Genomic DNA, 16074 nt, shown 5'->3' on the forward strand with positions numbered 1-16074 from the left:
TTAGTACGCACCCTGATCTGGTTCCGGTAGTGCCAAAATTGGTGTACTAGTCAGCATGTCCTTGAGCTTCGCGAAACTCTGTTCATAGTCAGCTGTCCACACGTATGGTACATCTTTTCCCGTAAGTTGAGTCAGCGGATGTGCCATACTTGCAAAACCCTTGACGAACCATCGATAATAGCCGGCCAGTCCTAGGAAACTTTGTATTTTCGAGGCGTTTTGCGGTCTCAGCCATTCCGCTATGGACCAAATCTTCTCCTGGTCCACAGACACACCTTTGTCCGATACTACATGTCCTAAGAACCCAATCTCTCTTTTCCAAAAGCTACACTTACTAAGTTTGGCAAAAAACTTTTCCTCCTTTAGTCTTTCCAACACTTTCCTCAAATGCGCGGGATGATCCTCTCCTTTCTTCGAATAGACTAAGATGTCGTCTATGAACACAATCACGAACTCGTCCAGGTACTTTCGAAACACATTGCTCATAAGCTTCATGAATGTTGCGGGGGTGTTGGTTAATCCAAACAGCATAACCAAAAATTTGTAATGACCATACCTTGTTCGAAAGGCTGTCTTCTGAATTTCCGATTCTTCTATCGGGATTTGGTGACATCCCAAAGCCAAATCGATCTTCGAGAAGTATGTGGCTCCTCGGATTTGATCTAGCAACTCGTCAATTTTTGGCAAAGGGTATCGATTCTTCACCGTCACTTTATTCAACCCTCGGTAGTCGATGCAAAGTCGGAAGGTTCCGTCCTTCTTTTTCACAAAGGAGATTTCATCTGAGAAGTCCCTAAAAGATTTCTGACAATCTCAAAAGTCCCTCTCTTTTTTTGAATTTCTTTTTGATATTTTTTTAAATCGAAAAAGTGGTGTTTTACATTATTGTCCAAAGGAAACTAAGATATTTACAAAAAATACATGGGTAGTATCCACCCAAATACATGGATCTAAGACCCAAAAATCGAAAAACTGAATCGGTATCTTTAAAAAAAAACCTGTAAAATTGATGTTTAAAACCGCTCTCTCTCGTCACTTTTCTCTTTCTTCGAATCGATTTGGGTTCTCAAAAGTAAGTAGAATTAAGGTTTTCTCGTTTTCTTTCAATCAACCAAAAATCAAGTAACAAGATGGTGAAATCGGGGGGGGGGGGTCGTGTGACGAGGAGTGATCGTTTGAAAGAAAAGGACATCTCACAAGGAGATGGTGGTTCGAAAGCAAAATCCGATTCGTCGGAATTAGGTGTGTTGGGTTTGAGTCTGGCGACAGTAGGAGGAGAGAGAGCTTTGAGTACGGTGGCGGAAGAAAGTAAAACTCGAGTTTCGGAGGAACCCAATCCGGTGGTCGAAGGAGAAAATGCGAACGAAGGAGAGAAAGCAAAATCCAGTACTCCGTAATCAAGTAATCGAGAAGAAGATGATGAAGAAGGAGGAGATAACGAGAGATCTACTTCTGTGGAATCAAGCGATGGAGAAGAAGAAGGAAACGATGAAGGGGAAGAAGAAAAAGATGAAGGAGAAGAAGGTGAAGAAGGGGAAGAAAAATACGATGAAGGGGAAGAAGAAAACAATGAAGGAGAAGAAGGTGAAGAAGGGGAAGAAAACGACGATGAAGGAGAAGAAGAAGAAGAAGATAAGGAGGGAAGTTCGAACTCGGCAGGTAACACGAGAAGGAGTACAAGCAAAAGTGAGAGGGAGAACGAGGAGCACAACGATGCAAGTGTAAGTACAACTAGTCTATGTCATTTGGAATTGAATTGGAATTTGAAATCGAACTGGTGGAACTGGTGCAACTATTGGGTGTAGAACTAGTAAAACTGGTACAACTATTGGGTGTAGAACTAGTAGAACTGGTACAACTAGGTGGTGTAGAACTAGTAGAACTGGTAAAACTAGTTGGTGTAGAACTAGTAGAACTCATGTAAACCTGATATTGTTGCAAGAATCGGAGGAGGAAACAGAAGCGATGCAACCTTTAGGAATGCACTTCAATCCTAGTCAGTACAACAAGAAAATCAAGCTATCGACAAGGTGTCATATTTTAAAAACTTTGACAATGCTTGAAAGATTAGAGCATTCACTGACTAGTTTTGAGAGGGATTGGTTTGAGAAACATCCACAATTCAAGCACATTTTCCACATGCCAAAGGACCCAAACCACAAGCTTTTGGGAATGTGGTTGCTCTTTCTTCGAACGACAGAAATTGAAAAAAAGAAGGAAGCATGGTTTGTTGTGAATGGTGTTCCAATCCGTTATGGTCTGAGAGAACACACGTTGATGTCTGGATTAGATTGTCGGTGTAATCCACTTGATTACAAGGAAGCCGGCGGTTACGAGTTTCGAAGGAAGTATTTTTTAAGAGAAAAAGGTTAGACTTCAAGATGTGAGGGAAAAGCTAATGGTAATGCAACCAGTTGGTACTCGTGATAGGTTGAAGATGGCGGTTCTCTACTTTTTAGGAAGCATCATTGTAGGCCATACTAAAGACTTGGGGAAATATGTTGCGGGTATCGATGATTTTGTTGTAAGAGCAGTGAATGATCTAGATTTTTGTGTGTGTGTTTCCTTGGGGGAGATTATCATTCGATAACATGCTAAAAGAGATTTCTCATACAATGAGGCATTTTAAAGGGGTCGTGCATAAAGAGGGTGCGTTATGGCCTGTTCCAGGTTTCTGTATTCTATTGGAGGTTAGTTAGTTTAAAATTTGAAGTCTTTTCATTGTTGATATTTCTTATAAGTGAAGCTGATTTTATATTTTTTGTGTTGTGTAGTTTTTACTATTTGAGGCAGTTCCAATTTTGGGGAATACTTACATCGACCAAATTCATGAGGCGGATGAAAGTTTTCCTAGGATGTGCAGGAGGAAATTTATGAGTACCGGTCAGAAAGGTTTTCCTCTAAAGGATATAGGTGATACACTTGGTACAACAACGGTTAGTTATCCTAACAACTGAAGTTATTTATCATTTGAATAAATTGGTTTGTAATGTATCTAAAGTAGGTCGTTTACACAGGCAATTGCTAGTGTGATCCCTCATATTGATAAAGAAATTCCTCTTCTCAATTTAATCATGGAAGAAGCTGAGGAAGACGATACCCATGATGTCGTTGTTGCCAGTTGGATGTGGCGTCTTCGTAGAGGACTACCTGTACTTTTGGAGGAGATGTACACAGCAGATGTGGCTTCTCGGTCAGGACAAAGCGATGTGAATGAGGTGGTCGAGGAAATAGACGCCAATGAACAACCGAGAGAAGATACTATTGAGTTGGTGGATCTTCTAAGCACCATGAAGCAGGATATGAAAACCCAGTTCGATAACATTTTGGCGAAGATTGATGGGCTTGAAAAAGGATCGAACCGTTGGAAGTATATGTGAAAGAGCAAGAGAAATCAAAGGTAATACTTCGTAATACTAGAAGGTGTTAACAATATTTGGTTTCATGTCAGGCGCCTATAGATGATGAGCAACCGAGCAGGGATGATGAACACCCGAGTACTTCGCAAGCAGGAGGAAGAGGGACGAAGAGAAAACGGTCTAAGAAGTAGTAAAACTATGTTAGTTTCTTTGATTTGTCACCGTAGTACTAGTAAAACTATGTAAAACTTCGTTATTTTCTTGGATTTGCGATTGGTATTACTAGTAAAACTATGTAAAACTACGTTATTTTCTTGGATTTTCCGTTCGTATTTTTGGTAAAACTACGTAAAACTAAACAAAACTAGAGAATTCATTTCAATATAGAACATGATTCAACAAGAGAATTCATATAAAAGATAAGAAACTGATTCAACAAGTTTTAAACCAATGTAGAAGATCGACTCAGATAATATCAATCATAACACAATTTATCCAGGAGATCGACTCGACCGGGAAGACACGCCACCACCTCCCTTAGTTTGGAAATCTCGTCACTCTTCTCCTTAAGCTGCATCTGCAAATTATAGATCTGAGTATGATGGGGATCGAATTCCCTCAATCTCTCCCAATGGTGATCGACATCCTTCCTTAAGTTTTTTTGTTTCTTCTTCACTTGCATCAGCCCAAATTTTCCGCCTATGCAATCCATCATCCTGCAAAATATATCAACGAACATACATCATACTCAAATCTTTCAATTGTATTTGATTTAATTTAATTTACCTTATATTTAAAGCAAGTAAACCATCTCTTTTTCTCTGTTTGTGTTGGAGAGATCTCTTCGATGATTCGTTCACCACACGGGCATATTCGAGGCATGTCCAAATCACCATCGGCTATGGCTTGTCGCAACGCTTCTAACTTCCTCGCCCTCTTCTAATCAGCATAGTAAGGGTCGGCCTCAAATTGTTCCATAGTTTGAGAAGATCTAGAATTCGACTTTCAAGATGTAGTAGATTAGAGAAGAGAAGACTCAGAGTTTCGATGAAAATGAATGAATGAATGAGAATGAGGAGAGAGAAGACAATGGATGAGAGTGATTGAGTTGAGAAAAATCTATGGGGCTGAGAAAAAAAAAAGGAAATTATGGCCACGTGTAAAAGATGTGTGCGTTCACAATGCGTGTTCACACTCAGTTTTACCGATTAATGCAGTTGCACTAAACTTCCACATAGTTGTACTTTAGAGGTTTCTCAGTTTAATTAGTTATACTAAACCTTAGCATTGTTTGTTTTAGTTTGACAGTTGATTAAACTTAATTAACATACAATTACAAGCTTTTTGTGTATTCATATGTTAAAACTTGTAATTCTATAACTTTGTCATCCTTACTTGGTTATTATTTACAAAGTGACATTAAAAGTGTAAGGAAATACTTGTTGAGATTCTTTCATAAATAAATTAAAATTAGTATATTTTGGAAAATTATTCATTTATAGTAGAAAACTATGTAGAACATTTATACAATATGTATTGTCAACACTGGTATTAGGTAGTACCAATTTTATTATTTTCGGTTGTACCAATTTTACCATTTTTACCAGTTTTATCTTAGTTGTCCCAGTTCTACTCTCTTATATACACATCTTTTGAAAGAAGAAAACATTAATAGACTTTAAATTAAGTTTCAAGAGGGAGTTATGCCATAAAAAAGTAGAGAGTAGTCAAACCAAACACAATTGATACATGAATCAAACATGAACATTACAAGAATCTCCAAATAACAACCATTGGAGTCCTTGTCTCTGACGCCTTTTATTTTGCGTCCTAGGTCGAGTTTTTGGTCGTTTTTCCCCAGCAGATGCATACCTTTTTGTTTTCTTTCTTCCCCTTTTTAATTTCCGATTCGGGGGAATGATCTGCATATCTTGGACTTCATCTATGACATCCCATTGAGACTTATCAGGTACTAAATAAATTGTCCTGCAATATGCAATTGCCCACAGCTCCGTCCAATAATACTTAGAACACAACACATGTAACTCAATATCCTTACCTCCATATTTTTGGAATGTAATGAAAGATGCCAATGCATGCACACAAGGATACTTTTGTATATCGAAAAACCTGCAACTGCAACTTCTCAATCGCAACTTCACCAAATAAGGCTTTCCGTCACTGTCAATGACATTGTATTCAAGTTCGAAACCATTTAGCTCTATCACCTTTAGTTTCTCAGCAGTTGCCCATAAATCATGTAAGTAGTTCTCCACTAAAGGCACCAATTTATTTGCGACTGATCCAGACACAACATCTTTCCGATGTTCATTAATCCATTCAGAGAATTTTTTAAGTATTGCATCAAGCATGGGTATCAAGGAGTACCTCCTTGCATCTTTAAATACGCTGTTCATCGATTCAACACAGTTGCTTGTGTCTAGGTTGTATCTATCTCCTGGAAAAACGCATCTTGCCCATCTTTCTTTCTGGGTAGATTCTTCAAGATACTTGGCAGCAGAAGGTTATCTTGTCGTAAAAGAAGCGTAAGCAATGTTGAACTCAACCACTGTGTAAAACCTACTACACTCCATGAATTTCCATGCAACAACGTCTTTGTTGATCTTACGAGCATAACCTTTCACATTTTGGGATAAATGCCATATACAAAAACCATGATGAGCCAGAGGATACACATTAGCTATGGCTTTTATGAGACTTGTAATTCTGTCAGTCATAAATACAATTTTAGAAGAATCCCCAACAACGGTTTTCAACATCTCCAAAAACCAATTCCAACTTGCTTCATTCTCACCATCAAGAACACTAAATGCCAAGGGATAATGGTGACGGTTAGGATCTTGAGCCGACGCAAAAACAAGAACACCCTTATATACGTTCTTTAGAAAGTTGCATCCATAGTTATAACTTTCCTCATGACTTTAAATCCTTCAACACTAGCTCCCAAAGCTATGAACAAGTACATGAATTTATTATTCTCAGTGCAATGCACATATGATCTTTTACCATGATTAACCTTCTCTAACATGTGCAGATAACATCGCAACATCTTGTAGCTTTCTTTTGGGCTACCTTTCAAATCAGTAACAACTTGAATTTTCCCTCTCAACGCCGTGGAGTATGATATATCAACACCTAATTTTCTCTTGACAAGATCCATGATAACTTTCGGAGGTGGAGTTTCCATTTGCCCTGGATAATCACCATGTAAAAGAGAAGCAACTAATTGTGGAGTGCCTTGTCTCTTACTGTTGCTTGAACTTTGACTAGCCCGAGAGCATGTATGCATCTTGTTGTGCCTTCTAATCGAGAAAATATCTGTCTCTCGAATCCTACCAGCTCGTAAACCCCAGTTACATCCTTCTTTAGGACATTTGAGCACATAACACACCTTGTCCGACTTTACTATTTCAAAACTAAAATAGTTAGCGAATGAAGCTCTATCCACCACTTCTTGCAATGCCTTCTTGTTTGGAAATTCTTGAAGTTTAGTCAGACCCAAACCGTCATCCCATGGTTCAATATATTTACACGGTTCTACAACAGGGCGTGGCTCAGTATATTCATCACCTTCATCACGTGATACAACTTCACCCTCTTTATTAGAATCACCCTCTATAGCCTTTTCTTTGCCTACGTAGACAACAATGGCGTTAGGTCCGATTTCACCATCCTTTGCATGTTGGTTTTCAAAGCTCATACCAACAGAACTTTCGTCCACTATGGGCACTATGGGCACTGTGGGCACTATGGGAACTTGCTCAGGCTGAGGCTCGGAAGGGATGACATTCGCAAACAACATAAATCTTCGCTTCTCATAATTAATGGAGTCTAGATAAACATTAACATCCTCATCATCATTAAGCTCACAATGCTCCAATGTTTCTACCAGTAGTGGCTTGTAGCTCAGCTGCAACTGAATGTTACTCACAAACCCAAGCTTCTTGTATATCCTTGCTTTTAACATCAACAATGTTATATTCCTCTTGAACATTATACTATACATGCGACCTTCAAACTTAAAATGTAGGCTGTCGTTCTCGCATATTGTATCCTGCCAAACCAACAAATAAAAAAAAATCTAAATTAGTACTACTACTAGTTTTACTAGTTGTACTACATGAATCAGTATTACTAGTTTTACTAAATATACCAGTATTACCAGTTTCACCACCTTCTCTCTCTCCTATCAAAATCGAATCGAATGGTAACCGGGTTCTAATCTCCTTAATTCACTGAAATCGAAAGCCAAATCCCTTTCTTATCTAATAGATAGCTCAATCGACCCATAAACCTTTGTAAAACACCCAATGTGCTAAGCTTTCTTCGATCTAAATCCAATTGAATTTCTAAATTTACAAATCAAAAACAAATTCAACCAAAAGCTACTCTAATGTGAAGTAACGCACCTGCATTTTGAAGAACAACTTGATTCAACTCGAGTTGGTGAAGAACGACAGCAATAGGAACTCCAACGACGGAAGAATCGCCGGCGGCTGGGTTGAGAGGTGAGTAACGAGGTCGGGTTTCTCGGGTCGAAAGAGCAGCTGGGTTTGTTTTTTTATTTAAAAAATTTAACCTAAATCAATAAAACTAGAAGGGTAAAATCGTCTCACCACCACTTATTAAAAAAGGTGGGGGTATGAAGAATAGAGAGGGAGATAGGAGATTTGTCAAATTTTTTTAGGGACTTCTGAGATTATGACTCTTCACAAAGAATACCGGTGCACCCCATGGTGAGCTACTTGGCCTTACAAATCCTTTCTCCATCAGTTCACCCAGCTGTTTCTTTAACTCGGCCATCTCCGCCGGTGCCATATGGTACGGAGCCTTCGATATTGGAGTCGTACCAGGTTCCAGCTCTATGGTGAATGGATCCAATCGTGTTGGTGGTAGTCCGGACAGGGGTCCGAACACACTCTTTTATTCTCGTACCACCGGTATATCTTGCAGTCCTGTACCCGTTCCTACTTCCTCTATTGTTATCGATGCTAGGTACGCTTTGCACCCATTACTGATCAACTGTTCGGCTTGTACTGCCAAGACTAACAGATTTCCCAACAATGGCCTGATGCCCTGATATTCTACCATACCCTTAGCAGTTTCAAACAGTACTCGCCCGCGGTAGCAGTCCATGCCCAGTATCAAGTGAGCCATGTGCTTGCCCAGCCAGGCCATGCCCAGTATCACATAGTGTGCCTTCACTCGACATATGACTAAGTTCGCTGGCATATCCATACCGCACATCATGACCGAGATGTTTCGTACCACTCTGTACGTCATCATCACTTGTCAACCCGCTGCTTGTACACATCCAAAATTATCTCCGGGCTCCTTCCGGAAACCGCCTTTATCAATCATACTTGGATTCACAAAACAATGTGTAACCCCGGTGTCAAACATCACATGCGTTTCCACACCGCCCATAAGTAAGGTCCCTACACAATTCTTCTTGCTAAGAACCTAACCACACACAAGACACACACACACACAGACAATGTTCACGCAAAAATTCCACTAAGGTAAGTATTACACTTACCAGGGATCTGCCGTGAAGTGGTCGCTTCCACCTGCCTGTCCGCGATCGAATACACCCTAGGCATAATTGCCGGTCGTTTCGGAGGTGGTGGCAACGGCAACACCTCGCTGACCCGTTTATGCCCTTGCGTCTCCAACTGCGGACAGTTTGGCGGGATATGTCCTGCATGCCCATATTGGTAGCACACTCGTGTGTCGTTCCCCTTGTGCGGATAGCTGCTGGCCATGTGGTCCTTTCCTCCGCACGCAAGGCACGTACCGAGTAAACGTCGGCACTGTCCTGAGTGTCTCTTGCGGCAAGTTGGACACACACGTACACTGCCCGAGGTCTTACCAGTCCATCCTCCAACATTGCTGCCTTCTCAACCAACTCAGCAAGACTTCCAAAGTTCCAAATCATGCATTGGTTGCGGACATCCACTATCATGCCCCGCAAGAACCGACGAATCTGGACTTGCTCATCCTCCATCTCATGACCTCAATATTTCTTAAGCCGGTTGAACTCGGTCTCATACTCTCGCATGGTCCGGTTCTCTTGTCTCAGGTCCAAGAACTCTGATTCAAGACGGTCAAGAGCTTCTTGCGAAAAGTACTTCGCAAGGAACATTCCACGAAAAGTCTCCCAAGAGCAATTCGGGTTTGCCATACGGTTTACCATGCCTGTCCACCACGCATGGGCTTCTCCGGACAGGTAGTGAGTAGCGATGTCCTTCTGATACTCCATCGGACAACGCACGGAGTCAAAGTTCCTCTCAAGGCAACTTCTCCATTCGTCCACCTCAATTGGGTTTGTCCACCACTAAAGTACTGTGTACCCAACTTCAACATGTGATCCATGATAGTCAAGTACGTAGGAGTTGCCATTCCCATTGGCAACGCGTGTGGTACAGGCGGGTTTGCGACCGGTGGTGTCACTCGGTTCAGTATCTGGACCATGGTCTCCAATACTTGCCCCATCCCCACGGTTGCATTCGCATTAGCACCCGTACCCACTATCGGTGTAGCTCCCGTACCGACTCATTGGGTTCCATGTCCTCCGGTTTCTGTACCGGTTCCCGCACCTACTAGCCCCGCGTTCACCGCAGCAAGGTTCAGTACATCCTCAATGTTCCCTCCAGCTCCCTGTCTAGCCGTGGTATTAGTTGAGTTGCGAGTGTTGGGTGCCATCTGAAATACCATAATCGATTCTAAGTTAGCATCGAAACCAACTTAGTCCTATACACCCTATGATCTAAACATGACCAGTCTTACCGTGAGACATACTTGGCAAGGAAGGATGGCTTTTTAGTAACATTAACCCATGCACCGTTATACAAACATGTCCTAGAACTGTAACCGTGCTCTGATACCAAATGTAAGACCCCGACCCTAAAATCCTGTACATAGCCGTACATGCCAATAAAAAAATTTCTTAGGGCCTATCAATTTCCTACTTGTTCGTTCAACAGTTTGCAATAGCGAATATGTATAACAGGTTTAGTAACTTAAGAATACGCATTCAATAATTTAAAGGTTCAAACATCCTTAACACCCATGCATGATAATGGTACAATCCGTAAAATAACAAGCCATAATAAAAACTACCCAAAGTCACCATCCTCTTCCTCCCTTACCTCCGTCACACGAGCTGGTCAGCCACTAAACTCCTGATCGCCGGACCTTTCTTTTACTGCGTTCATAAAAAGGAGGCGTAAGCAAACAAGTTTGCTTAGTGGAGCGGTCATCCCGTCTCACTAGGCTCAGCTCAATAATCTCAATCTGACACAGGGTATATTCCAATCAAGTCACGCAAGTCAAACAATTCACATAGGATAGTTGTCCAAGTCGTTTAGACCAACCACCATTCATATTCTAATAGAACACATTAACCATTAACTAAGACAAGCAATTAACGAGATTAAATAAACCACGGGTCAAGAGAATCAACCATGGAACTCGGCCACAGTCACGCACTCACCTTCGGTTTTGATCTACGGTGCTAATCTCTCGATCCCTATGCCCAATTCTGATCCCCGCCTCTACACGGACAGATCTACATCTTTAACCACCAATGTATGAACCATATACTATCGACGGATCAAGGTGGACGAAGACTTACCGTTCTTCTCTCGATCTAGACTTAGGAATCCTCGGCCAAGCTCGATGGAAACTCTTCTCTCTTTCTCGTGCGGCGGCTAAAAGGTCTTATGCGAAACTAGAGAATTTCTCTAAGGGTCTATCCTTTATATAGGGTCGACTAAACCGCCTTGAGTTGCCCCAAAACGATAAAACCTATCGTCCCCCAACTTCCACATTTTTTGCATCTATCCTTATCCGACCAATTTAGCCATTTCACGCAAGGAACATTCCACGAAAAGTCTCCCACGGAAAGTACTTCGCAAGGAACATGACCAGTCTTACCGTGAGACATACTTGGCAAGGAAGGATGGCTTTTTAGTAACATTAACCCATGCACCGTTATACAAACATGTCCTAGAACTGTAACCGTGCTCTGATACCAAATGTAAGACCCCGACCCTAAAATCCTGTACATAGCCGTACATGCCAATAAAAAAATTTCTTAGGGCCTATCAATTTCCTACTTGTTCGTTCAACAGTTTGCAATAGCGAATATGTATAACAGGTTTAGTAACTTAAGAATACGCATTCAATAATTTAAAGGTTCAAACATCCTTAACACCCATGCATGATAATGGTACAATCCGTAAAATAACAAGCCATAATAAAAACTACCCAAAGTCACCATCCTCTTCCTCCCTTACCTCCGTCACACGAGCTGGTCAGCCACTAAAATCCTGATCGCCGGACCTTTCTTTTCCTGCGTTCATAAAAAGGAGGCGTAAGCAAACAAGTTTGCTTAGTGGAGCGGTCATCCCGTCTCACTAGGCTCAGCTCAATAATCTCAATCTGACACAGGGTATATTCCAATCAAGTCACGCAAGTCAAACAATTCACATAGGATAGTTGTCCAAGTCGTTTAGACCAACCACCATTCATATTCTAATAGAACACATTAACCATTAACTAAGACAAGCAATTAACGAGATTAAATAAACCACGGGTCAAGAGAATCAACCATGGAACTCGGCCACAGTCACGCACTCACCTTCGGTTTTGATCTACGGTGCTAATCTCTCGATCCCTATGCCCAATTCTGATCCCCGCCTCTACACGGACAGATCTACATCTTTAACCACCAATGTATGAACCATATACTATCGACGGATCAAGGTGGACGAAGACTTACCGTTCTTCTCTCGATCTAGACTTAGGAATCCTCGGCCAAGCTCGATGGAAACTCTTCTCTCTTTCTCGTGCGGCGGCTAAAAGGTCTTATGCGAAACTAGAGAATTTCTCTAAGGGTCTATCCTTTATATAGGGTCGACTAAACCGCCTTGAGTTGCCCCAAAACGATAAAACCTATCGTCCCCCAACTTCCACATTTTTTGCATCTATCCTTATCCGACCAATTTAGCCATTTCACGCAAGGAACATTCCACGAAAAGTCTCCCACGGAAAGTACTTCGCAAGGAACATGACCAGTCTTACCGTGAGACATACTTGGCAAGGAAGGATGGCTTTTTAGTAACATTAACCCATGCACCGTTATACAAACATGTCCTAGAACTGTAACCGTGCTCTGATACCAAATGTAAGACCCCGACCCTAAAATCCTGTACATAGCCGTACATGCCAATAAAAAAATTTCTTAGGGCCTATCAATTTCCTACTTGTTCGTTCAACAGTTTGCAATAGCGAATATGTATAACAGGTTTAGTAACTTAAGAATACGCATTCAATAATTTAAAGGTTCAAACATCCTTAACACCCATGCATGATAATGGTACAATCCGTAAAATAACAAGCCATAATAAAAACTACCCAAAGTCACCATCCTCTTCCTCCCTTACCTCCGTCACACGAGCTGGTCAGCCACTAAAATCCTGATCGCCGGACCTTTCTTTTCCTGCGTTCATAAAAAGGAGGCGTAAGCAAACAAGTTTGCTTAGTGGAGCGGTCATCCCGTCTCACTAGGCTCAGCTCAATAATCTCAATCTGACACAGGGTATATTCCAATCAAGTCACGCAAGTCAAACAATTCACATAGGATAGTTGTCCAAGTCGTTTAGACCAACCACCATTCATATTCTAATAGAACACATTAACCATTAACTAAGACAAGCAATTAACGAGATTAAATAAACCACGGGTCAAGAGAATCAACCATGGAACTCGGCCACAGTCACGCACTCACCTTCGGTTTTGATCTACGGTGCTAATCTCTCGATCCCTATGCCCAATTCTGATCCCCGCCTCTACACGGACAGATCTACATCTTTAACCACCAATGTATGAACCATATACTATCGACGGATCAAGGTGGACGAAGACTTACCGTTCTTCTCTCGATCTAGACTTAGGAATCCTCGGCCAAGCTCGATGGAAACTCTTCTCTCTTTCTCGTGCGGCGGCTAAAAGGTCTTATGCGAAACTAGAGAATTTCTCTAAGGGTCTATCCTTTATATAGGGTCGACTAAACCGCCTTGAGTTGCCCCAAAACGATAAAACCTATCGTCCCCCAACTTCCACATTTTTTGCATCTATCCTTATCCGACCAATTTAGCCATTTCACGCAAGGAACATTCCACGAAAAGTCTCCCACGGAAAGTACTTCGCAAGGAACATGACCAGTCTTACCGTGAGACATACTTGGCAAGGAAGGATGGCTTTTTAGTAACATTAACCCATGCACCGTTATACAAACATGTCCTAGAACTGTAACCGTGCTCTGATACCAAATGTAAGACCCCGACCCTAAAATCCTGTACATAGCCGTACATGCCAATAAAAAAATTTCTTAGGGCCTATCAATTTCCTACTTGTTCGTTCAACAGTTTGCAATAGCGAATATGTATAACAGGTTTAGTAACTTAAGAATACGCATTCAATAATTTAAAGGTTCAAACATCCTTAACACCCATGCATGATAATGGTACAATCCGTAAAATAACAAGCCATAATAAAAACTACCCAAAGTCACCATCCTCTTCCTCCCTTACCTCCGTCACACGAGCTGGTCAGCCACTAAAATCCTGATCGCCGGACCTTTCTTTTCCTGCGTTCATAAAAAGGAGGCGTAAGCAAACAAGTTTGCTTAGTGGAGCGGTCATCCCGTCTCACTAGGCTCAGCTCAATAATCTCAATCTGACACAGGGTATATTCCAATCAAGTCACGCAAGTCAAACAATTCACATAGGATAGTTGTCCAAGTCGTTTAGACCAACCACCATTCATATTCTAATAGAACACATTAACCATTAACTAAGACAAGCAATTAACGAGATTAAATAAACCACGGGTCAAGAGAATCAACCATGGAACTCGGCCACAGTCACGCACTCACCTTCGGTTTTGATCTACGGTGCTAATCTCTCGATCCCTATGCCCAATTCTGATCCCCGCCTCTACACGGACAGATCTACATCTTTAACCACCAATGTATGAACCATATACTATCGACGGATCAAGGTGGACGAAGACTTACCGTTCTTCTCTCGATCTAGACTTAGGAATCCTCGGCCAAGCTCGATGGAAACTCTTCTCTCTTTCTCGTGCGGCGGCTAAAAGGTCTTATGCGAAACTAGAGAATTTCTCTAAGGGTCTATCCTTTATATAGGGTCGACTAAACCGCCTTGAGTTGCCCCAAAACGATAAACCCTATCGTCCCCCAACTTCCATATTTTTTGCATCTATCCTTATCCGACCAATTTAGCCATTTCCGCGAGTTTCCATTTCTCTCGGGTTTCCATTCCCGTTAGTCGGCTTAAATCTTTGCAAGATTTCCGAGTTTCCGGGCCACCCATCGGCCCATGGTCTAATCGGTCCATCCTTGTCCATCGGCCCGATCCATCGTTCACTGATGCGACCATTTCCGGATCTACCTACTTCACTATCACTCTCACTATCACTATCACCATCACTAGGACTTTCACTCCCACTATCACTCGGAATGTCACTTAGACTCTCGTACCGAAATATTCCCATTTTCATCCAGAAACTTACATGCCTGCATCATCTACAATGTAAGCCAAGGACTTCCTTTTTCTTGAACTCAAACATCTGTTCCTTACTTCGGTAGTCTCGAACTCTCCATTTTATCCAAGTCCCATTGACTATAGATTCATGGCCATCGTCCTTTACGAACCATGATTCGTTATATTTTTGGTCCGAGGTTCATATCGGTATCAATCTCATTCGCGTACCGCTATTGATCCATATCGGCACTGGTTGCCGTACTGCTATCGGCACTTATCGGTACTGGTTGCCGTACCGCTATCGCCACTTCCTATGTATCGCGTACGTCCATCTCTCGTACCGTGTTCGTACTATCTCACATACCGCGTACCTACTATCTCAAGTACTGTCGGTACCGAGGGAACTGGTCGCTATAGTAGTCTCTTAGTGAAGATGTCCGCAAATTGGTGAGCTGATGGAACATGCAAGACTTTTATTTCACCAATGGAGACCTTATCACGAACGAAGTGGATATCGAATTCGATGTGCTTTGTCTGTTGGTGCTGAACCGGGTTAGAGGATTTGTAGACGGCGCTGACATTGTTGCAATACACAAGAGTGGCCTTTGGAAGCGAAATTCGCATTACTGCAAGAAGGCCTCGTAGCCAAGTGGCCTCAGCCACAGCATTGGCAACTCCACGATACTCAGCTTCAACGCAAGAATGGGAAATCGTTGCTTGTCTTTGGCTGACCAGAAAATGAGGCTGTCACCGAGAAAAACGCAGTAACCAGATGGGGAGCGTCGCGTCTCAGGGCAGCCGGCCGAGTCGGCGTCAGTATAGGCGACCATGTTTGTAACACCCCCGAACTGCCTATGCCCCGGACGAGAGCACGGACCGCCCGCAGAACGCTACGTATGGGAATCGCACCCTGGTGGTCCAATTGAGGGACGGAAGCTGCAGCTTCCCGACCAGTCCTCCTGGACGCGACTCCGCCCGCGGCCGAGGTTCGCTTAGGCTTTGCAACCCTCGCAGCCCTGGCGCGTTGTGTTGGCCCGGACAAGGCCAATGTATCGGATGCAACTTGCCATGTTTCCCCCAAATACCGAATATATTACTTTAATAAATTATTACATTGAAAA

The 16074-nt window shown here is 42.2% G+C and overlaps 1 protein-coding gene across 1 annotated transcript; it reads right to left on the reverse strand.

The window, feature by feature from the left end:
* LOC109130856 (uncharacterized mitochondrial protein AtMg00860-like) lies at nt 1–495 on the reverse strand. Its single transcript, XM_019240929.1, has one exon. The coding sequence runs from the start codon at nt 493–495 to the stop codon at nt 1–3; it is 495 nt and encodes a 164-aa protein (XP_019096474.1).

The sequence above is a fragment of the Camelina sativa genome, chromosome 19, assembly GCF_000633955.1.
Source record: "Camelina sativa cultivar DH55 chromosome 19, Cs, whole genome shotgun sequence".
Classification (NCBI taxonomy): domain Eukaryota; kingdom Viridiplantae; phylum Streptophyta; class Magnoliopsida; order Brassicales; family Brassicaceae; genus Camelina; species Camelina sativa.